The 25,185-nt window shown below is 37.0% G+C and overlaps 1 protein-coding gene across 5 annotated transcripts in view; it reads right to left on the bottom strand.

The window, feature by feature from the left end:
* PPHLN1 (periphilin 1) overlaps positions 1-25,185 on the bottom strand; it is a 71,290-nt gene that overhangs the window by 14,360 nt on the left and 31,745 nt on the right. For all 5 annotated transcript variants that reach the window (XM_075059075.1, XM_075059074.1, XM_075059073.1 and 2 more), the window contains 3 exons: positions 23,565-23,647; positions 19,223-19,342; positions 16,488-16,628 (listed from right to left, as the gene is read on the bottom strand). In XM_075059075.1, the coding sequence (XP_074915176.1) occupies positions 16,488-16,628; positions 19,223-19,342; positions 23,565-23,647 (344 nt within the window). The remainder of the gene's footprint in view (positions 1-16,487; positions 16,629-19,222; positions 19,343-23,564; positions 23,648-25,185) is intronic.

Consider the following 25,185-nt stretch of genomic DNA (forward strand, 5'->3'; position numbering starts at 1 on the left):
AAGTCTCTTTTGATAAGCAGAACTAAATAGTTTACTGCCTAAGATAAAAATAGGTTGCTAAAGGTCAGACACTTTAATGCAATAGCCAAAAGAAACAGTACCATGCCATTTACCTTTTAACCTTACTTCATAGAAGATTACCATGTGCTCTCAAAGATACAGAATAGACAGGGGTTATTCGTACAAACATATCCTGAAAAATAAGGCATTCCTCCCTTCATGCAGCCTTCCAGAACTTTTTTTTTTTTTTTTTTTAACAAAACAGTTCACGCTAATAAAGATCTGGCTGAACTACACTATCTGGAAACAGAATTAAATGAGGAAAAAAAGATTTAATTATTTAGAACAGAGCAAGCCAAATTAAATAAAAAAAACCACAGTGAAAATGAACGACATTTTCTCATTTAATTTAGAAATTCCAGTGGGCTTTTTGGTTTTTAAAATCACATAAGGGTAGAAACATTGCAAACTTCCTATTTTCAAATCAGCAGGTAAGACATTTTGCTATTTCAAGGATTAGTATCCACAAAGAATTGATTTACATGCTAAACAAATGATAATTTTATTTATTTATTTATGAGTACTATGGACTGTGTAGAATAACAGTGACTGTTTCATTTAAAAAAAAAAAAAGTTGCCTTCTGCAGGGTAAGTCAGTAGCTTACACTCCTAATGAAGAAAATAAGACTAACACTTTCCATTTGTTGGCTGCAATGCACTGAAACCAGATCTTAGAGTCATTGCTTAGTTTTAATATGATCCATTGACTCACCTCAACTTAGTATTAACCTCTCTTTCACTTGTTTACCTCTTCTCTTTGTTCACCTTAGTTCTCCATTGCTTAGCAAACTACACTGTGGACAAAATCAAATCACTCTTTCTGCTCCGAAGATGCTGCAGTTGGCCAACACGAACCACTACTGCCTCTGACTACCTCTACTTCTGCCACCACAATTTTATCTGAGTCCTCCCCGTTCCCTTGGCAAGTCTTCACTCAAGCTCTCATATAACCTAGCTCTCTGAAAAATGAGAAATTCTTTGAAAAATATTTCACATCAATTAGAATTATCTGAGTATCTTTGTATTACCTTGTGACATAAATGCATTTACACTTCATGCATTTCTATCAAACATGAAAACATAAACAAAACAAAAGGTATGTTTCATAACTAAATGGAAACATTTAAACAACAGAAACAAACACTGCTCACTGTATACATCATGTACATATGCACGCATGTTCTTTCAGGGCTTTAATATAATATATAATACAGTAGCTTTAAGGAATACTGTAAAAAGCTACTTACCAGTTACACATACATGCTGAACAATTCACATTGAAATTAATTGCAAGCATACCAATGAAAGCTTGTATCTTTATATGCATAAAACCTTACCTTACACTATATATTGAGTATTCATACTCAGTTACCATGTTAAATGACCTTGCCTCTTTTAAAATCTTAGTTGATCCACAATGGACAAAAACAAGCTCAGCTCTTTATCCCTAACAGACCTCTGCAAATCTTAATACAACTCTTCAGCAATATGCACATGTATTTTTCAAGAATACTTAGTCTTACTGTACAGAAACATGTAGTCAAACAGCAACAGACTGAAGAGAAACTGAAGCCTGAGATAAAGAAATAAGACATGAGCCATGTTACTATAAAGACACTAGACTTTCAAAAATACCCAGTATAATTCTTAACAAAAGAGTTACAAGTGATCAAATCCTGCTTTTCCTAAAGTAGAAAGGATCATTTTTATAATAACTATCATGATTCAAAAGAGTGAACACTGGTCCATACGCAGAGTAAAGAAAGAGGATTGTGTTGCAAAGCAGAGGTTACATTCTTGGAAGTCCCCCATGTATAGCACAGGTCTAAGACAAGCAAGGAGGTACCTTACATTTTCACTGCACTGTCAGAAATACATACATGCAAAAATTATGTTTCTGCCATCAAAAAAAAAAAAGTATTTGGATCAATATAAATGAACAAGGAAGGAATACTCTTCACAGTGGATGAGATACTTCTCTTTGGAATCAGTGCTCTGGCTGCTTACCACGACATGAGTAACCCCTACACTACTTAAAAGGCTTCAGAGCCAACTCATTATAATGATACATGCTTTTCCTAGTAGCAAAGCAGCCCATCCCGCTTTAATTAGAAAGGAACGCTCCTAAAACAGATTTTCTTTGGTAACTTATCTGGGACATGAGAGACCATTACTTTAAACTCAAGATTTTTTTGACCACCTCCCATTCCCCAAATACTGGCTGGCAAATGATGTAGAAAATTCACACACCAAGAATGCATACTGTATTTAACTAATTTTTTAAAAGTCTTTTATCAACTTGCATACAGATTCACAATTTCAGATTAATCACATCTGGATTAGGTACGTTAATGACTCAATACTACAACCATTTTACTGTATATTTACTAGTGTCCAGATGATAATGGTCACATTTGGAATACAGATGTAATTCCTGATCCAAAAGCAGACGGCAAGAATAACAAGACCAATAATTTTGTTGCATGTATTATGAAACATTTCACTGTTATTAAAAGCACCAAGCACTCATACATGGGCTCAAGAAACTAACAGCCTAAACCAAATCAAGGGTGAGTCAGAGAGCTTTCCAAAGCTCAGAGTTAAACATTTAGGTATCCTGTTACTAGAAAACCAAAGGAAAAAAAGCATTAACTGACCTCAGTGAAACAGGAAACAGAATCTTAAGAGTTTATCTTTGCTTCTGATTTTAGCAAAAACATAGTTGCAAGAGAACATCCTTCAACAGCAACGTAAGAAAAAGGAAAAATTGTACAATGGGCTTTAATTATGCCTAATAGTACCTTGGAGAAAAATTATGAAAAGTATTTAAAAATTAATCAGGGCATTTTTTACTTATGGCTAGACCTACACTTGGGTAAGAAGATTAATAATTTCATTAAAAACTAATTTTTACATTGAGAAATTATTCATACAGGTTTTATTTGTAGTTGACGAGAAATACAGTAAACTGAACCAAACGGACAACAGAACGATCAGCAGTGACGGACGTGTTTATCAAATTGTTCAGTAAGCGATTCCAGGTACTTGACACGGGAACGCTGCATTTTCCGCCTTACGATCGATCGTAGCTTCCTGCAGATGCCTCAAGGGCATCCAGAGGGGAAGACACCCAGCTGGAAGCACCTGACTGCTCCCCACTTGTTTCTGGCACCAGAAATAGCAACCAGTTTTCTTGCATGATGTAGCGTCTCCACCCTCCAGCCAGGGAGAAACTCCACTGCATTTGCCCATGGGCTTTAGAGCTCCTGTGGAATTAATTCCCATCTCCACCCATGTTCCTCTTGTTCCCCATCTCATTCTTTTCCCCACCCTCTTGGCTGCAGCTCCTGATCGTGGCAGAAATCTTTTTTTCTTCAACTGCAAGTCCAGTCCCACCCTCGCTTATTGCTTCCCACACTCCCAATTCCCAACCCTACCTCTCCTGCCACCACAAATCCTTTCATCTCTTCCAGATTTCCTCCACCCTCCGATTCAGAGGTCACTTCATTCCTCAGCTAGACGCAGTTCCACTCTGCCTCTCCCTCAGAAACTCTTGCATCCTTTTCCCCCTGCCTTCTGGGTGCTCTCCGGCATCCAAGTCCTCCTCCTATCCATAGAGAAGGCACTTTGACAGGAAGATTCCTAACTTGGCATTCACATGCCTTCCTACACCAGTTTCTCTCCTTTCAACTGTGTGAAAAAACCTGAACTTTTGCTGCGAGTGGAGGGCTGCACCACTCATTGCCAAGAGCTGGGGCAGGTACAGTCTCCATCCCCTTGCTCAGGGAGCTATGGGTGACACTGTCCCACCAGCAGAAGTCATCTAATGACACGTTTCGAGGAGGCTGCATCCAACTCACCGGTCCCCCCAAAAGAACAAAGAAACACCTTTATCTTAAACCGTAACAGTCTTTATTGCAACTTTCCTATTCAGTGGCAGCTAACAGATGCATTCAACACGGCATTCAGCTTTACTTCACAGTGAGTTGTGCCTTGCTGTGGGAATATTTCTCCGTAACTGCACACTTCCAGTTCTTAATCACATTAGCTGACAGGCAATAAATAGATAAAACATTCAGAAATCTTTTGATCTTCGCTTTCCTAAAGTGCAAACACGGTAACAAACTCTAAGAGATTCGAGTTTGAATTAAAAGGGACCATTTAGTTTATAAAACTGAGATATCTCACTACCAAAAATACTGGTTATTGTGACTGCTCTCTCCTCTCAAGATCTACTCAGGAACGTTAGGGGCTGGAGCGGCTGGGTACCAGCTTGGTTCCCAACTAGATCAAAATTCAGCTCCAAGAGGCCGGCTGGAAGAAGCTGTTATGAGGGTGTCTAGTGATGCACTAGTGCTCCCAAATGAGTACATTCTCCAAAATACGTAGAATCAAGGCTACTGAAGTTAGAAGATGGTGAGGTATCCTAAAGGAAGAACACAGTTCTGGTCACGGCAGCTTTAGATAGAAATTAAACAGAAATATTTTTAAAAGTTTTAGCTTCCCTGTGATGAAAATAAATAGTTACTATGCAAATACCACAAAAGACTATAGCTTTCTATAGGTATCTGCCTGATGATTAAATAACTTTGAGTGTCTAAGGCAGTGCTTTCAAGATACTGAACATTCAGAGACGGCTCGACACATAACACAGCACGGGTACTCACTTGTGGCAGCAGGCACATTTAAGGAACCACACTGTGAATAAGAGAACTGGTTAAAGAAGTATCTGCAAACTTTTCATTCTTTTTCCTGATCTGATTCATAGCCAGGCCCCACAGAGACTACTGTGCCAGCACAGGGACGTAATTTCTTAAACTATGGCTGCCACCAAACTCTTTGTTATGTGCAGCTGAGGTCTGCAATGGTACAAGTTGATCTTTTTGTTTTGTTTTGTTTTTTTAAAGCAACTGCAGCACTTGCTTAAGGGGACTTTCTGATGTCTAATGAGATGCAATCATATTACAGTCTTTCTCCACTGGAACTCGTACAGTTTCTGCTACTGCCTGTTTTCATAAAGCTTGTAACAACTAATCATCTTGGTTTATGCCTAAATTGAATTTAGTTGAAACCTGACAATAGAGTCAAAAGATACATAGCACAGATACTCTGCAATTGCATAAGCTAGTTTCTCCAGGAAGCCAAGCTAAAAAAAAAAAAGGGAATAAAATGGGCAAATTTCCAGTTGAAGATGATCACTGAAAAGCTTGTGTCAGCATACCCTAATCTATTTCTGATTTTCTGTTTAAAAATGCTTACGTGGAGATTTATTTAGGTAGCACATGACCAAAAAAGTTCATATATAAATTATCTACTATACTAAGGTGGTAAACTGCTTGTGGGGAGTAATTATGGTCAAGTAAGTACATATAGTACCCATATAAGTACAACATTTTATGTTGTAATGAAACCAAGTATTTAAGCCATCTAGGGGGCAGGAAAGGGGGAAAGACTGCTAGCAAGGCAATTAAACCATGAAGAAACAGTATCAAACCCATCTATTAAAGGTTATTAGTGTCATTCAGAGCAATATTCGAAGTTCAATAGTTCAGAAAATTAATGTATAAACAGTCCTTCTCAAGAAGCATGAGAAGCTAAAGAATCATGAACAACATGACCCACTTGATTTTGTCAGTATTCAACTTCTGTAATTTTATAAGTCAGGTTGATGCTATTAGCCTTTCAAAGTCAAAGTATCAAGGTAAAACAGGCACACTATAACCTTTGTCCTGTGGAGAATCTTGACCCTTGTTTTTCTGCCACATTTTGTGAAGCATGCCATTGTGATATCCATACTAGTGTATGTCCAGACAATCAATGAGGTCTGAAAGTCACAACATGAGTGCAAGTAAGAGTCAAACAAAACAGTAAAGTGATCCTCGTGGGTCAGTGATAAATGATGATGTGCACTAGTCATTTACACCCCAAGATAAAAATCTAATGTTTTTATAATCTTAACTAACAGAAGAAGCACATGCATAAACAACTTATGCAACAAAAGATTTTTTCCCATATCATTTAGGAAAGTAAGTTCCCAATTCTGATGCCTTTTGGAATTACCTTTCTAAAAGTAATAAAACTATGCAAAAGAACCATAAGATTACCTTGCATTTTAAATGTCAGAGCAAATGAATACTTTCTGTGCCAAGTTTTTATGATACAAACCTATATAATAAATGCTATATGCACTCAAAATAATTTGAGCAAAACCCATATAACGGTCCTCTGTAAGTTGTAGCCTTTCCATTTTAAATAATTTGCTTGCTTTCCAAATGCCACCCAATTACGGGCTGTCAAATCACTAATGTTGACAGAAAAGAACAGGCTATTAAAAAAAATGTAGCCTACCCATCTTTAAAACATATTGAGTTTAACCTGCTCAGTGAAACAACTGCCAGAGAAAGAAGATACCAGGCTAGGCACTGAGATACAGAATATAAAAAGAAACTTAAGAACCAGGTGGCAAACACAACCTGTCACCAAAGTGTCTTTGGTCACAGATGATCCTATATTTATACATGAACCAGTGTTGTATACAAATCAGATTACAAATTAATTAGAGGATTAAACTACATGCACCAGCAAAACTGCCATCTACAAAACAAGTTTCTGTTACATTAAGATCAGCCCTACAGTCTGTAAAAGACACACAAACCCCCATAAAACTGCAGATTTACACTTCCCTACCTACAGGTTGTCTGTGGGCTACTCTTCCATCGCTGCCTGCTCCAACCTCCTGAGGCCTCCTGTCAGTGCAGGAGAAATGAAAAACCACCTTCCATGCCCAACATCACGTCCCTCCTGTCACCTACCTTCCTACCACTACCTTTCATTTGCCACTTACCAGGGGTTTTTGCACATTCGCTCAGTTAACCACCTTCCCAGCATCACATATAGTTTCATAAAACCTTTCCTTTGTGACACTGTTCTCTGTTTGCCCTACATACCTCCTGTTTTAAGCTCCGCTTGGATTTCTGCTTCATCTCTAAGTCTTTTCAGAAGATCAACACTCAGACCGTATTGGGAATACTGATAGAGCTGATGTGAAATCAGTGTTGGGGGTGGGAGGAATAGATGCTAGACAGTAGTTCTTTGAGCTAGGGCTATTTCTGAGGCAATTTACATTTCTGGATCTAATTATTAGGTATGTGGGGCTGATCCTATTCTCATTCTGTTTCAATCCAGGAAGCAGCAGGTTTCCCCAGTAGCAATGCTGAAATATTCCTCCAAAATTTAAAAGATGCCTTGATCAAGAGACGGTAGGTTATAAGAAAGAAAAATGCTAAAAAGTTCAAAGTTTAAGCCTCAGTTCATTGAGCCAACTAAGAGAGAATTTTATCTTCCACCCTTACAACAGTTCAAAAATAAAATCAAACGACACTGCTAAAACCACCTCTCAAGTCCACTGATGCCTTTCTGTTAAAGCAAGAATAAGTTGGAGACAATGTTGGAGAGGAGGCTCTCTCTATCCTCTAAATTAAATTCAAGTTACTAAAACCAACAACAACAGAACCTCAACAACAACAACACTCCCCCCCCCCCCCCCCCCCCCCCCGAAAAACAATAACCCTTACTCCCACGGAAACTACTGCCTTTATCAAGGCTCAGACTATTCAGCATTTCTGATTTTGTCCTTCAGCTTTCTCAGGAGGTTTGCCAGTGTCAATTCTGCTTATCCTTCCAAGCATCTTAACTTCTGACACTTTTTTCAGCAGGCAATTTCTCATAATTAGTTCCTAATAACATATCAAGGCCCACACATTTTTAGAGAGTTTCTTCCTAATGCCTTTTCCAATCCTGTTTACACTCATTGTCTCTTGAAACTAATCTTTCTTCTTCCTAGCCTACTCAGTATTACAGTTTCCAGGTCTTCTTTCATCCTGTCATTCAGTTCTTCTGGTTTCTCACAAGAGAACAAGAAATTCTAAATCAATCAAGCAATCACTGCTAGCTGTTGATTGAAAAAATACTATTTAATGGACAACTCCCTAGATTTTCACTTTATCTGACCAAAAAGTGGATCTTGTCTTTCAGATTTGAACAGCTGGGCAGTGAGTGAAACAGGTACAACCTTCTTCCACATTTTTTTTGGTTTCAACGAAGTCCAGCAATTTTATCAAGTACCTAACTACTAACCCTCTCTCATTTAAGTTTTCCAGAGATCTGCCATCAAATTATAACATCTGTCAACAATCCGCATTAAACAGTCCTCTGAGATCTTGCAATCTGCAGTACTGCTTGATCACATAAATGAAGGGCCACTACATCAAATACTGCATCAACGACTACATTTATCAACAGGTTGAGGCCCCAGCATTCACCAACTTCAAAATTATGTGCTCAGCATGGGCCAAGAACTGTTTACATTAAAAAATGTAAAGCAAAATAAACTGTCAAACACAAAATCTTCCATAGACAGGTAGTGATAGAAAGCTAAAGGTGAGTTCTGTCTAATGCATTCAAGTCTCTCTAAGAAATACCCTACTGTTACTGGATACATGCGTACATTTCTGGTGTTAAGTTCTCTTAAACGTATTGCCCTATGAGCATTGCATATTAAATAACACTCACTTTTTATCAGCTTTCCAATGAAAAAACCTGCTGGCAAAAAGCTGAAATGTGGTAATACACTTCCTTATTAAACTATACCTTCAGGTGGTGAAGTAAAATGAGTGAGTTGCGCTGATTTTGCATATGCAGCAGTTTGTAATTACGAACACTGCAGTGCATACCAAATAACCCATTAACGTCCATGGAAAGGGAAGAGAATATAGCCAAACAAATGGAAAGTGAAGGACTGCAACTTTTAAAGCATGGTGACCCTAACACAAGAAAAGGAAAGTAGCTAAAGTTTTCACATCCTTTTACAAGTATCCTGCTTTAAATCAATGTATTTATAAGGAGAATCAATGATACTACGAAGATACTGACCAAAAGCTTTTATATTCTCCATCTTGCAGTTTCATAATCATGAAAATGCAGATTTCTAACAAACAGCTCAGATTTAGAAAATTGAAAGATCCCAGCACAAAAAAGACTTCAGGCAAGTGTGAACTATAAAGATGCAAAAAAGCATAATAACTTAATTGATTTGATTTTGCCATGGTAAAAATTAAAGAGGTCTAGAATAAATAATAAAAGACAGTAGAAAAGTCAGTGAGTCAGAATTAATATGGAAGAAAAAGTGCCTAAGAATGTGTAAAAAGTAATAAATTACTTGACTTGTATAAAAGGAGAGGGGTACCGATAAAAGGAAACTAATAAACCACAAAAGAATGAAACAAGATCATAGGCAGATGATATCATTAAGTAAAGGAATCATCATCAATTTTTCTGAGAAGCCTAAGGCAAAATACCAAGACCTGAGACAAATGTTTTCTTGATTAGGAAAAAATAAATTAAAACACACTTAATTGCATCTTACATTTAAATAAAGCAAACATAAGCTCAGTGGAGGCATGATACATACTATGCTACCAACCAAATTAGACTGATGAGTCCATCATTAAGGCCTTGCTACTGTGTATTAAGTACACAAGGCTTGAAGGACAACAAAAAAGCTAGGAGGGAACCAAAATCTGCAGCTTCCCCATCTTTTACTCTCATCTGGCCTGTTACTCTTGTCTGGTCTACTCCCGTCAGAAACAAAGCATGTCTGACCTCATCCATAATCAGAAATAATCCTTTAATGTGTTTTCTAGCTACTGTTCCAGTTCCTTCAGCTTCACTTAACTTACCTACCTCTTAATTCATATTTTAATTAGGGGATTTTCTTTCTAACCTAGATAATTTTGCCTGAAATGAGCAACAGCACAAGCAGACCAACAAGCTAATCTAAGGAAACAGTAGCCTGTTTCCCTGGCTCAGCTGACGTCGAAAGAAAAGGTACACCCAAGGCCCGCTTTGACAGCCTCTTTCATTCCTTCCTGGATTCCCTTTAGTCCAATTTATTCATTTATTTATTTTACAACAACTGCTAAAACTTAAATGTTTAATCTAACATATCCAGAACTTATAAAACTTTTCTGATATACTTACCACAGCTTCTCATTAGCTTATTCCTAGCCTAAATGCAGAAGCTACCCCATATTTACATCCTCTTTCACCCTTACACTTTTGAAGCACTGTAAACCAGTTTTGTTTGAAGCAAAACAAAACTAGCAATGGACATGGGAGGGGTTGGGGGTGAGGAGGAAGGCATGCAGTATATTTCCATACATTACAGAAACTGTAACTTTTATCATGACAGAAATGCCTGTATATTTTTTTATGGTCTGCTATTAAACCCAAAACTTTAAGTAAGTCCTTGCGATGTAAAGTTCCACTTTGTGAGCCGTCAGTCTTCTCTTAGTGCAGCACCTCTAGAGAACCGAGTCCCATTAAAAAGTGTTAAAAACACACAAAGGCAATTCAGTTATTGCTATATAGATCTTACCAGAACAAGAGATGTGACAAAGCAGGAGAACAAGAAACAGTTCTTCTAAAACTACACACAGCTAAACTAAAAACTACAGCTGCTAAAACCTAACTGTTTTTCTTAACTGCAACTTCTAGGCCAAAGATTTAAGTAGTTTACCTAAAAAATGAAAGCAGTTAGACAGCAGGTCTGGAAAGAGAATCTGGACAGCCTGTTGACCCAGTCACACACCAATTTTTCCTTCTTTCCATGCACCATATCTATGAAGTTTCAAATGCAAGCTTTAGAAAAATCTGTGATTTTCAGCATCTTCCACCAAGAAGGCTGTCCAATTAGGCTAACAGTTCATTAATACAACTGAGGGCTGTTAACAAGTAATATTAATTTAGAAAGTCAAGTAAACAAATGTTTGAACATATATTATTCTGCTGAACATTTAAAAATATTGTTGAACTGAAAGCATCCAGTCAGCCAGTAATTCCATTAAGAAAAAAAGCATTCATGAATGTATTAATTCCTGTGCTTCCTTCTTAGATGCCAGAGCTCTGTGGTAATAGACAAATTGAGGTCTGAGTGTCAAATCTCATTCAGAAACTTAAAGGTTTGATTTTTTGCCAAAATCAAGGAAGGTACTTGGCTCATTTGGTAAAATTTGCCTTCAGAAAATAATAGATTTTCAGAGGTAACCCATGTCACTTCAACTTGCATATGCAACATTTAAGAAACTGGACACATAATAATGGACTAATTAACACAGTGTTGCAGACTTGATGTCTAGACAAGATAAGACATTTCAAGAATCCCTGCTACTCATGCTCATAAAGGAACAACAAAGAGATAGCCTTTTGTGTAACACCAACGCTGAATCGCTCCAATTGTGAATTTAATACCAGGGACATATTTGTCATCACTTCCGAAAAAAACCACACTTCAGCACATTACGTGCTAAAAGCATAAGCTGATCCTTAACTATATAAAAACAGAAACTAAATAACTCCCAAAACAATACTTTATACTGCATGTTATTAAATGCAAAAATATTAAAAAGTGCATGAAATTGTTACCTCAGCAACCTATGGACATTCATTGACCTTGACAGCCAATGCAAAATTCTCTACTGCACTGTTTTCAAGTACCCAGACCAATCTTTTAAACACCTAGCTAATGGGCTTCTACCCACTGTGCTCAGACAACATGTAACACCAAATTTCAAAATGATAAATGTGGAGGAAAGATGGAAAGTCATATTCAAAGGAAACACCTAGCTTCAAAAAATACCCCTCAAAACAACCCAGAAAGCTAATTACCTCACTATTTTTTTTCTTCTAAACTCTCCAAAGTTTCTGATTGCTTAGAAGTAGAACACCGAAAGCCACATCATGGATCTAGACCCTACTTTATGGGATATATCAAAACATGAGACGCACATTAACGCTGCAGAATTTTCATTCACTGCAAAGAGGCACAAAGATGGAAAAGAAGATGCAGTTTTCCCAGTACCTGCCATGCAGAAGTGCCAGGAAAGATCCTGTCCTACCAAGCACAAAGTGGCAGAGCCAGGGGGTCCCAGGAACTCAACCCTTCCCCGAGAGCAGCTGAGCCCAACTCCAGGCAGAGCACGACCCGAGGGGCAGGCGAGGCCAGCCAAAAGCAGGGGACCACAGCAAGGAGCCGGGATTCCGCAGTTCACGGCTGGGGAGAGGAAACTGCCAAGAGGAGCAGGGAGCAAAAACCCCGTCCTTGGCGGAAAGAAAGTCTGTTCTGGAGAACAGCACGCAGGACTGCGATGGCAGCTGAGCTCAGAGGGAGAGCGGTGAAACACCGACAGGGGCTGTCCAGAGAAACACGGGAGTCTGCCTCACTGGAAATATTCAGGACCCAACTCGACTGACCTGATCTAAGGCTCCGTTTCAACAGAAGATTGGCTCGGGCGAGGCCAACCTGGATGTTTCCATGATCCTGTCACTATGCCTGTCACTTCAAAGAGAAGACCAGGATTCTGCGGTCCCAGCTCGGCAATGTTCTCAAGCGCCTGTTCACCTTCAACCGTGTTCTTCCTTCCAAAGTAATATTGGCAGACTTCAAATTAAACATATGCTTTGGAGTTTTTCTAGTTTGGGAGTCACACAAATAATTCTTGGCTCTGTTCAAACAGTGTTCGGATTTTTCCAAGCCTTTACCCATGAGCACAACTTCCATTCTCTCTGTATGTTAATACTTGCAAAGCAACTGCAGACTCTCAAAAGATAGTCACTAAATACCAAACAGCAACTAGCACTTGTTTGACAATTTTTGCCCTGCCATAGTCAGCACACAAAGAATTTCATTTTTCTTCAAATTACAGTATTTTACATGAATGCTTGCAGTAAGTCCCCCATCAGACAAATAACAAAGAAATGTTTGGTTGATGAGCCAGAGCGACCATTTACAATCAGGTTCCATTTAAAATTCTGAATTTGGTGACTGTGTTACTGTAACTCAGAGGAAAGGTACATTAGTACCCTCTGTGTACTGTAACTGAGAGGAAAGGTAGAGGGAACTTTACAAAAGAGTGATACGAGCGACACATAACAGAGATGGACTTAAACAGAACACCTGTATGAATATTTCATTCAATTGCTTAAGGGATTTTTTGTTGTTTTTTCTTAAGAGAAATAACAGACTGTATCACAAGCTGCCACCCCCACTCCCGCCCAGGGCATCAGGCTGCCTGTTTCTCTGCTGTACAGCAATGAATTTGCTCATTGCGACACTGTACGTGTTCTGTCAGCACTGGTTTCTGCCTCTGGGTTTACCTGAAGTAGTACCATACTACGAATTAAAAGTACATATTTGGAAAATTTTGTTCTTTTTCCTGGTTGGGGCTGTAGAGACAGATGGATATGGAGAGGACAAAGCAAAGAGGGCTTTATCAGGAGTTTGGAATGGCAAGAATACCTGGGAATCAGGATGAGAATAAATATGAACTGAAAAGGAAACATCACTAGATCTGGTGCTCCAAGAGAAAGAAGAAAAACTTGGGAAACATTAGCAGAAGAGGTCTGATGGGTCAAGCCTTCTAACGAAGCCTCACTTTCTCAAACACTAGCTGGACCCTCACCAATTCTTAGACACATACCCAGTGGTACAAGAAGTTATTTCTACCCCGATTGATTTATTTATTTGTCTAAAATACTTTAATAGCTGCCCAGTGAAAACTGAAAACCAATCTTTCGGGAATCTTGCTTCACAGAAGGATTACAGCTTCACCATTTTTGCAGCATAACTCTTTGCAATAAATATTTTATTTTACTAATCCTTCCATAAAATTACATTCCAGAAATAATACATTAAAACTAGGTATTCAGAAGCTATTTTAAACACCTGAATGAAATTCAACTGGAAAAAAGTCCATAGAACAAAAATTTTTTCTGCTGTTATTTAAGTCTTCAAGATAAATAATCAGAAACAAATTATGAAAAGGCTTTCTTATAAATATATTCTATATTTCATTATCAAGTCAGTCTTCCTATTCCTAAAGTGTATTATAGCCTACAGTTCACTTTTAAGGTTTAAATGTTACATCTATACAAACAATATAGCATGACTAGCCATAGTATTAAATTTGCATGTTAAGGACTAATTTTACTGTGCAAAACCCAGAAACATACTTTCAGTTAAACAGTAGTAAAATCAGTATAAATTATATTGAGAAGTTCACCCAAAAAACCTTTAGTAAGAAGTTTACCACAGGACTGCAAATTTAGTTTCCATTCCACTCTTTGCTCCCTCTCTTATTCTTTGTCAAAGGCAGAGAACTCGAGCCATATAGAATTAAACCAAATTTACTTTCACATGGTTACAACTCGAAGTCAATGGAACACTGTATACATTTCTACAGAGAGACTGCTCCCATATACAGTAGGAAGATTCACAGTATTTCACAATTATGAAAATTGTCAGGACTATCATAACAATAAGTTTTCTGGATTTTTTTTTTTAATTGCTAAAGCAAAAGTTACTTTTCAACATTATCTGAAAAACATATAGGTAATTTTACAGTGTTAATTTTAGATTATTAAATACATATCTTGTCTAGCCTTCAACATATTCACAGCACCTGATTTTAGAAAAAAATATGCATCTCATTCAGTTGAATAAAATGTATTGAAGATGCTTCCGGTATCACTCTAAAATCTTATTTTAATTCTGCGGAAGCTGACAGCTTCAATATTCAAATCAACAACAGGAGAAACTGGTTCTATGAAATCCAAACCTTTTTAAGTTATTCCTCAGGCTTTTCTGAGCTAAGTTCCTAAAAGTATTCTGTTTTACAGAGCATAATCTAGATTTCTTTCGAGATAAGTGCAAACTCTACCAAACACAATAACATTAGATCATATTGAAAACAACATTTGTTTTTTATGCCCAAATTTTCATCTGTTTTCACTATAAGCCTGTCCTTACGACCTAGGGGAAAATAAACCAATCACAGATACACCAGCATCAGGCTAAATAATCACAACTGCTATTTTTTTTTTAAACCTGCTCCTTGTCTTCAGTTTTTTCAGTTTGTCATTTTTAAATAGTCCTAAGTTTATGCATTTGGTAGTAGCTGATGTAGGCCACGTACGGCCTGGAGATCAGACACACAGGGATGAACAAACTGCACCGTGACCCTCGTAGCCACAGCGTGCTCTGGTTTACCCCATCCCAGACAGACCCAGCACACATGCAAAGCCATGCTCACCAGGAAAAAGTCAACATCCAGAAAAAAAAAAAAAAAAAAAGCAGCAAAACCAATTCAGTAGAATTGACATCAACAGAAGTTTTTCAAGTGTCAAGAAAAAAGGGAACAACAGTGTTACAGCACAGGATACGGACTCACAAGCAACGAAGTCCGCTAGAAGTATGGAAAACAAAGACTTAGAATAAGCTTATCTCAAGCAAGACCAGAGACCTATTTTCTTGAAGATGTTATTATAAGATAATCACGAGGGGAAAAAGTGATTTATATTTCCCTTCAACCTACCCCAGGCATACACTGTAAATCAGAGCAAGTTTGAAGAAAGTAATCTCTTTCTCCCACACAAATTATAAACTTTAAATGCAATTTCTAGAGTTGGGCAAAGCTGCACTTACATCAGAAAGATCAAGTCAGAAAAATCTCCAACCTCTCCATTTAAAGTAACAAAAATATGGAAACAAAACACTTCAATTGTTTATGACAAATGAAATTGAAGGTTATTGTAGATAATTTCCTCACTGTGAGGTGACATGATATTAAAAACTAATACACAAATAAACTTCCATTGAACCTCTTCAAAAACTCAATGTTACAAGAGTAACAGAAATCTTGTTTGTATTAAGTCAAGCCCCAAGTACTCAACACAAAAGAGAAAAAGAATAGAAATTTTGAACACAATATCCCTCCCTCATCTACATACAAAACACTGTAGTCAAAGCAAAACTTAAAGGTTCTTAATCTTCAGAGAATGACAAAGGCACTGAGATACAAAGCTGACTTAAAAAAAACCAAACAAAAAACAAACAGAAAACCACAACATCCCTCTCCCCCTGGCCACCTTCCCCCCCAACCAAAAACCCCAAACAGGCAGCTTCGAGTGTTCAGTCCCAATCTGTGTATATTTAAGTTCAGGAAATTACAGTTTGAAAGTAATTTTTGATAATTTGATCTCACATAAAGCCTTACTTTTAAATTACATTTGAAATTATTTGTATTATATTTGATTTTAAAACAATTATTCAAAGGAGCCGTCATTTCCTTGGCTTGCAAAATAGCAGGTATTGCATGTAAGTTACAGAAAACTACCATTAATTCCTACGCGTAGGTAAATGCCATGCTTCTTCAGAATTAAATAGATGGGGATGTTATCATCGCATCACCTCAAGAAATCCAATTACATTCATATTACACTCCAAGAAAGAGGAAAAAGTAAATCAACATATTCTACCAGATTGAACCATTACACAGGTACTGTGTGAGTGACAAAATGCCAAGAGGACTCACCCGTTCAATCTCCTTTGTCTTAGTTGCAATTGCTTTTGAGCGACCAAGAAGCTGGCCATCCTCATATAATTCCTTACTATCTGTTATATTTGTTTCTGTTTCCTCTGTTTGTTCAATGTATAATGGAGCTGAAGATCCAGCCTTTATAAAAAAAAAAAAAAAAAAAATCAGTTTTGAGAGCAAAATAAAAACCTCAAAGTGAGAGCAAAAATAAAAACCCACAAATACAGTCATTCAGTTAGATATGAGTTTGCTCATCAAGACTATTAGTGAAGTATTATTGCTACTATCTACAATTTAACAGATACAGAAATATGGATTTTAAACACATAGAGAACATGACATCATAAAAAAAATCCCTGTGGCTCAGTCTTAACTGTGTAAAGACAATGATGTCAGATAACCTTTAAGTGCCCTTCTGCTGAGAAGGACTTGGTGTTGTAAATATCACATATACAACTAGCAAGAAAAATCCACAATGAAAGTGGGATTCATTTTCTGGGAAAGGATAAAAGTAACAAAATCAAAGGTAAACAGGCATCGACAAAATCAAAATGCTGTCAAAAAGGACTCTTGCAGCATTCAGGACCACAGGCTGAATATTAAACAGAGAGACCTATTGTATAGCAAAAGCAAACATGCGCTTAGAGGGTTCCTGATAATACGAGAAATCTTACTGAAGTACCAAAATTGTAAAAGCTTCCCTCTAAACCAGAAATTAAGACAGTATCCCTGCACCAAAGAAAACAGACTCCCACTCCAAGGTGTCTATATAGAAGATGTAAAAAGAGAAGAAATTACTACAGCATATTTCAATCCAATACTATGGAACAGATTTGTTAAGTAGTAAACTTTTTTTTTTTTTACAAAATAAGATTTGAGAATTGAAGAAGATGCATAAAAGTATTTTCTACTATTCAAAAATAAAGAGGTAGAGAATCTTAAGACTTAACTAATGTGAAAGAGAAAAGCATTAGAGACACACACACACACACAAAAAAAAAAGCTTAAGCTCCTCAAAACTTAGCAGCAATATAAACCAGTAAGATTGCATGCCAAATCTTGTTACTCAGTAAATCATGAAACCCCTGAGAGTGAGTAAAGGCTGTGAAAAAGTTCAGTACAACACAAAGTTCAGCTTTTAAGCACTATGTAAGATAAACTGGAAAAAGCTAAAGACTGTTGCAATTCATACATAACAGCCTACTAATCAAGGTGAGAAGTATCCTTTCTTCTCGGACTCAGAATGAGATGCCTCACCTCCTTCATTAGCATTCCTGTTGCACGCTTTCTTAGTCAATAAACCATCTCAGACTCTGCCATAATCAATTGCAATTGTTTAATTTTGAATCTTTCCTTATTTTGAATCTTTTTGCCACTGCAATTTTCTCTGAGGCACAGCGAGAGCTTTAAACAACTCTTCTCCATATGGCCCCACTGTTCTTTCCTTCCTTGCATTACCTTCCACTCATCAGGAACAGGAGTGACATTTCTCTTCACGGTTACTCTCCTGAACCTCTCAGCAATGTCCATGCATATGTTCTCCTCCGTATGGCATCCTCACTCCACCCCCCCACCTTTTTTTTCCTTTTTTTTTTTCCCTGGAGGGAAATGAACAGGTTATTTATCCAACTGGATCTTCCTGTCCAGTACCAAGAAGCTGCTGATGCACTCAGCCATTACATCAATGGACAGGACTTAAAAGTTCAGATAAGTATGGATCCAGTGAGTTCACTAATATAATCAAGCCCTTAGGTTCCACAAGCATGAAATACAAGGAGGAAATCTGATGCTTCCCAAGATGCTTTTATTTTCCCTCAAATTGTTTACAAACAAATATAAAATACAAAGCCATTAAAGTTTAAGACACATGACTTTGTAAAGTAGGTACTATTTTGTTTTTGTAACAGTGCCTCTGAAGTTGAAGCAAAGTGAAAGTTGAAGATGAAGTGATCACAGAATTAAACCAGACTATTTTACAAAAAGACATTACATGACATTTTGTTTGTTTTAAACAACAAATACAACTTCCACTAACATAGCAGAATCAAAAAAAGACATGCTATCCAAGAGCATCATAACAAAACAAAGACTGAAAAGGGCTATAATCATACCTCAATATAGCAAGGGGTAGAAGACAAGGAGGGGCAAGAACAGATGGGTATAAACTGGTAATTAATTAATGTCCATTATTAATGAAATAAAGGTTCTGGAAAAAAACCCTACCCACTGTAGTACCAAGGCAAAAGCTTAATTTTTAATATAGAGGAGGACTGCTTTCTGAAAAAGAATACATGACATGGCAGGCTGACATGGCATGGAACTGAACTCAGTAAACCAGAGTTTCTCTTCTAGTCTTAAGTTTTACATGTACACTTGTATTTTGACTCAGAAGTCCCCTGCTAATTTTAAGGAGTTCAGCAGGCATACAGACTTACACTAGTGCAAGAGCTCCTTGGAGAACCCCTGGGAGAGCTGGAGCCTTATTTTGTCAGTTGTAGTTCAACATGAATTTAAATTATGCTAACAAAACCTACTCTGGTTTTGTGTATTTTTAAAAATAAATAAATCACAAGACTTTACTCTCCCTCTTACTCCCTTTCAACAAACATTTAATAGCATAGGCAGACAATTTCAGGGGTAAGTTAGAAAATGTGCCTTTCAGGAGAGTACAGAAAAACAAGAGTCTATTGTTGTAACACTTTAAAATAAATCGATTAATAATCCTGTCTTACATCATACTCTGTTATTTCAGGTATATTGCTTTCATCGGCCTTCTCTGACTTTTCAGCTGCCCACTTGCTTGCAGCTTCTGCAAGTTCCTTTTCCGATAGTCTGTTGCTCTTATCCAAGGCCTGCACAAAAACATTATAGTCAAGGTTTAACATGAAATATATTTACACATGGCAAAACATCTTCAAAGCTAAAATAAACAGTTATTCAGACCCTCAAAATATTTTAAAATAGGAAATAAGGAAGCTGAAGCTATTTCATTTGCCTACTGATTTCTTTAAAAAGAAAAGTGTGTGGGGATAGAGCAGAGATAACAGAGAGAGGAGAAAAAAAGATAAATCAATGAAGTTCAGTAAAAAAAAAAAAAGCACCATACTTTCAGAATCAGTTTTATTAAATTCACGGGACAGAAATAACAGAAACATTATTTGAGACCAGTTGAGTTTAAAGAGACATGGATCAAATGGGCACTAAGAAGTCAGATACAAGTGTGCAGTGATCTAATAATTCAATGTGATTTTCAAGCATAAAAGGTTGTAACTAATTTAAACTAAACTATTAAATACTGTGTAGGATATAAATCCCAAGCTAATTAGGGACAGAAAGTATTTTATACATACTTTAAATGATCAGAGCGGCTTCTGTTAAAATTCATTAATTTTTATTTGGGGGGAACATTGATCATTTATAACAGAGTCAATCATGGCTTTATGGTCTTTTAATCTACCTTTTCAGATGGAAATACTCACATAAATAATATTTAAAAATTCACTTCGCTCTAAGACTGTGATTTGGCTTTTAGTAACAGAGCAACAAACAGACAATGACAAATACCCAGGTACCAAAACCAGTTTGGGAATAGCTACCTTACAAATCTTGTTACCACTATGCAGATATTTCATTTGAATCAACTGTATGTATGGATGCATCCACCCAAGAATCTACACCACTCTAGTATTAAAAACCTGCAACACTAAGATGGATATCTAAAAAAAGTTACAAAAATCCTATTGCCTGAAAAAGGTTGTCACAGTTTCCACCCAATACCTGTTCCATCTTTGCAAACAGGTGGACAAAAAAAAGCAAACATAAAACGAAACAAAAAAACCAACACTCCCCCCTCTTATTATTAGTTCATTCTAAATTATGTAAACGGCCAGCAGAAGCAAATACTGTGACCTGTAATAAGACTGCTTCATCTTCAGACCTTTTGCACTGACCTCAAGTAAAATATTACCCAAACATCTCTTTGTGCTGTAGTATGGCCTAAGCATACAATTCACATAACCCTTCCAGGATTCTGTGTCATAGACACCACCTTTATCTGAATCCAGAAGAGACTTGCAACACAATGTTCAAACAGGAATCTCTCTTTTCTAGAATTGTACATTACAGAATTATAACCAGCAAAGTCAGGAGGTGGCAAAGTTCAATATGTAGGGGTATGAAGAGAGTTTTTAAAAGAAAGGGGTGATATAATTCATAGAATAATTAGCCCAGCTCACCTTTCCAAACTACACAATTATCCTTACACTAGTCTCACTACAAACTATCTGCTGCCAAGTTTTTTTTCCCTGATGTTCTTATTCCCCATAGTATGCCTGACTTTAACCTGACTTTTCCCTAGCTGCCAAAATCTTGTACTGTGGTTCTATTATTAATCTCTCCCTTTCCTCAAATGTAACTCTGGCCAACACTAACAAAAAGAAAAGACCAGTATCTTTGTCACCGACAGTCAGCTTTGCATGAAATGAAGATAAATAAAATCTCACATGACCTACAATATTTCTACAAGCCATAAACAGAAATTAACCACTCCAGTATCTACTGGAATACAGCAAAAAATCTGTTTAATTTAATCTCACTAAATTTAATTCTATAGGTCTCATGTCAATAAATACATATTAAAAAAACCTGAGTGTGTTTTATGTAATAAAGTAATGGTATTTCCACAGGTACACTACAACTGAAGAGAAAGAACAGGAACACATTTCTTGGAGAAAAACGTCTGCAGCTGCTTACACTGCAAACTTGGAAGAAATGAACAACCTAGTATATCTCATAAAAAACAACCAAACTTCCCCCTGCTCGCCTCAAAACAGATGTGTCTTTTTTTTTTTTTACCTTACACATAACATAAGAACAGCAAAAACCTGTCAGTTTTCTGCTATCTTTGCTGGGAAGCTTTCCCTGTCTCACACATCTGCCTTTTGCTCCAATTATGTTGGATACAGCCTCCAAGGCTCACAGTCCAGACAGCTATTAAAGCAAAACACAAAAGATTTCATGCCATAGTCAGTTAAACAGGTGCTTAAGATCAGATAACACGAACATGTATTAATTCACAGGCATGAATATGTAAAAAATTAATTATAAGACAGATAGGAATACCTTTTCAGATTTGCATATAGTTACTACAGTAAAAAGAGATACTGCTGCAGAAGCATACACCTTTGTAAGTATTTCAAAGCTAAATTATAAACTTAGAGCATTGAAAATTATCTCCTTTAATCTATAATATAAAGTATATAACTCATTTCTCAAGTCTAAGTAGATTGTAAGACCCTGGCCCTAGTTTGCCAAGAATTTTTCCTGTCAATATTTCTATGTCAGTGGAGCACTTATATATCTTAACAGGTTAGGGTGACCCAGCCATCACCCCAAGAGGCTCCACTGATACAGGGCAGTACATTGCAAACAGATTTTGGGACTTCAAGAGAAAAGCAATAAAAGGTAACTGAAGTACTTCCATTTCTGCAGCTGATGCAGACCCAATAAATATTTGTATTGTCTGAAGCAATGATTTCCATCAAACAGAGAGTTTCACTTTGTGCAGATTACATCAAGTGGATATCCACTGCCAGCAGATATATGCAAACTGCTGGCAAAAAACCCAATACAGCATAGGTCATACCTGACTGAAGAAGAAAGCAAAACATTTAAAGAATACTTTATAGTTCCAGCTCACACTGCATATTAATACAAGAGCAAGAGATTTTGCGATGCCTCCTTGTTCTCAAAGGTTTGCATTAAGCAAGGATTATTAAGCTCCAGTATGCTGAGTCTGTAAGCAAAATAGGCAAACTAATTATAAAGTGTGTTTTATAATCCAAATCAGTGTAACTTGTACGTAACAGCTTTTATGTTACTTTCCTTATTTACATGACTGAAAATATATCGCTTGCCTCCCCCACTTAAGGACACCGGCAATTAGCTAATGCCTAGCACACCAGTTCTAAAAGAGCTGCATAAGGGATAAGTACTTAGAATGACATCGCACAACTAAAGCCTGATTTTTTTTTCCCACCTAATTATTTCCTTCAGTTTCACCTTCTCACAACAAAAAGTACCTTTCTTTCTTCCCTGCTTTTTTTTTGTGTGTGTGTGCAAGCATTCCACTGCTTTTATTAAAAAAACCTCAAGAACCATGCTAGTACACCATGCTACTTAGGGTGAATGCTACTTTTTAATAGGACCTTATTCACTTAGAACAATATAATGCATTGTTTCTTTATTTCTCATTAAGGTATTTCTCAGCAATTTAGAGAAAATACTCCTGTGGAAGTGTGCATTTTAACCTCAAATATAATTTACAGGCAAGCAGTCTGTGATGTGAAAATGTTTTTGCTGCCACAGGACAGCCAGAATAATATTGAATGCTGATTGTTCATTAGTGTTTATTAGCCTGTCCGTTTAACTAATTAGCAAGATGATGTAGTTGGTGCTCGGCCCACAAGATTTGATGGGAAAATAAACAGCATCATTTAGAACATAAAACGACATTTACCAAACTATCCTGCAATGTGGCTCCCTTCCCAAGTAAATGCTATCATTCCTGCCACATCCTCAAGCAGCCCTGCTTCCAAGCCAACTCTGCTATTCACATTATCTTCCCAGTTAGTCAGACACTTCACCACTCTGTTTCCAAATCCAGTCACAGCTTAGGAATCACTAAAGGATGGAGTTCAGTGCAAGTACAAGCTTGTCCAATTGATCTGTTGCTCCTAAAAACTGCTTCCCCATTTTTCTCCTTGCCATTCCTTTTCTAGCACACTCTGGACTTTGGAAAAAGACAATTTTAAATACATACAAAACTCACTTTCTCCTGAAGTGAGACCGTGAATACAGAATAAAAAGGTTTGTCAGTGTCATCATTAGATACACAGCCTTATCAGCACCTCCTTGCCAGAAAAGGGAAACCTATCTTCTGCTGGATTGCAGAGCAATTCAAGATGCTCCTTTCCTTAACAGCTGTCTACAGTATCTCCTTCCAACTGGGGAAAAAATCCAACAACAATGAGGAATCTAAAACCATGCTGAGAAGCACTCCAAAAGAAAATTCACCTTTGATGATGGTACCGCTGTGGAGCCTGAAGGTGATGCATCTCTTGATGTTTTCAGTGATTGAACTGACGTCCTCTCTTTACCTACAATTAAGAAAAAATTAACGACTGTAAAATTATATTAAAGTTACATGTTGCAAATATAGTTATTGGCTTAGAAAAATTGCAGCGAAATTCACTCAAGTCAGACATGAAATCTACATGCTCCACCATCTGATAAATATTGATAACGCATTCTTCTCTTTGTAAAGAGAGAAGAGATATAGCTATATTATTTCACATATTTAGGAAAACCCACTGTCCTTTTTTCAACATTAACTGAAAGGATGTATCAATATGATTTGGCAAGATGATATGGTTTTACTTTTTAATATTCCTGTAATAACATCAATGGGTGAAATATTAGACACCAGCCAATCACTCCAGGAAACCAGGCAGCGAAGGAACTGGTTTAGCAGGCCACAGTATGTTGAAAAGCCCTGCCATGGGAAACAGTCCTGTACTGTATCAACCACAGGCTAGATGCTCTTAGTATCATCACTGTTTTTCTTGTAAGTTAAAATCGGCAAAATCACAATTCAAATTCACTGTGCTAATCACAGTCTGTGCATAGCCTTGCCACAGACCGGTTACAGGCAGCCCGCAGCAGCAAAACTGGTTGCAGTGTAAACTACTAGTTTTCAACCTGCAGTCCATGGATTACATCTAAGGGATCTGCAAAAGGTAAATACAAAGAGCAAATGTGTTGTCAGCAGGCCTAAATTAACTAGACCGTTCACACTCACTGGGAAATGGTTGACTGTTCATAAATGGAAAACAACATAGACTTACCTTGGCTTCCATTAAATTTGTATCAATACAGTTAAGAAAGGGATGAATTAAAAAGTCTATCAAATACTTATGAAAATCAGGAAATTATTTTAGAACTATAAACAAATACAGCTTTAATTTAATGAATCAAAGCAATAAAGAGCAAACATGGCATCTCACTCCTAATAGCTGAGCTATTTTCTTATTTTACTCAATGCCGTAAAATAAGACTGCATCATGTTGTGTATTTTAAAATACCATTACCTACACAAAGAATTTAAGGAAAGGTCTATGCAAAATGCAGACTTTTAACAATAGGAAATGTTTAAGAGGTATTTGAGAAGGTGGTCTACTCCTTACCCACATTTTCATAACATTTGTATAGTGTAGACTTAATACAAAGCAAAGCTCAAACACCTAGGTCATCTCTGCACATTGTTAGAGGCAAGTGAGTTAATGCTATGATGTTGAAGACCTACTAATCCATGCAAAAATCTTCACAGCTACTGATGGGTCTTTCGAAAATGCTACTGAAAATAGTTGGGGAAGTTCCTCTGGCAAAAGCAAAAGTTCTCAATTGCACTTTAACCCTCAATTTGAAGATGATGCTAAATGGAAAGCATACCTAAAAACATAGCAAGCAGCCTTATTTAAGGATTTCCAGTAGCCATAAAAGATGAATTATGAATTATCTTTAACTAAAAAAGTTCTTTAACAATGAAAAGAAACAGCAAAAAGAAAAACCGTGAAAAGTTAAAAGTTCTTATAAATACAAATTATATGACAAAACCAAAACCATGAAGATAGAAATA

Source organism: Buteo buteo, chromosome 28, assembly GCF_964188355.1.
Source record: "Buteo buteo chromosome 28, bButBut1.hap1.1, whole genome shotgun sequence".
In the NCBI taxonomy this organism is placed as follows: domain Eukaryota; kingdom Metazoa; phylum Chordata; class Aves; order Accipitriformes; family Accipitridae; genus Buteo; species Buteo buteo.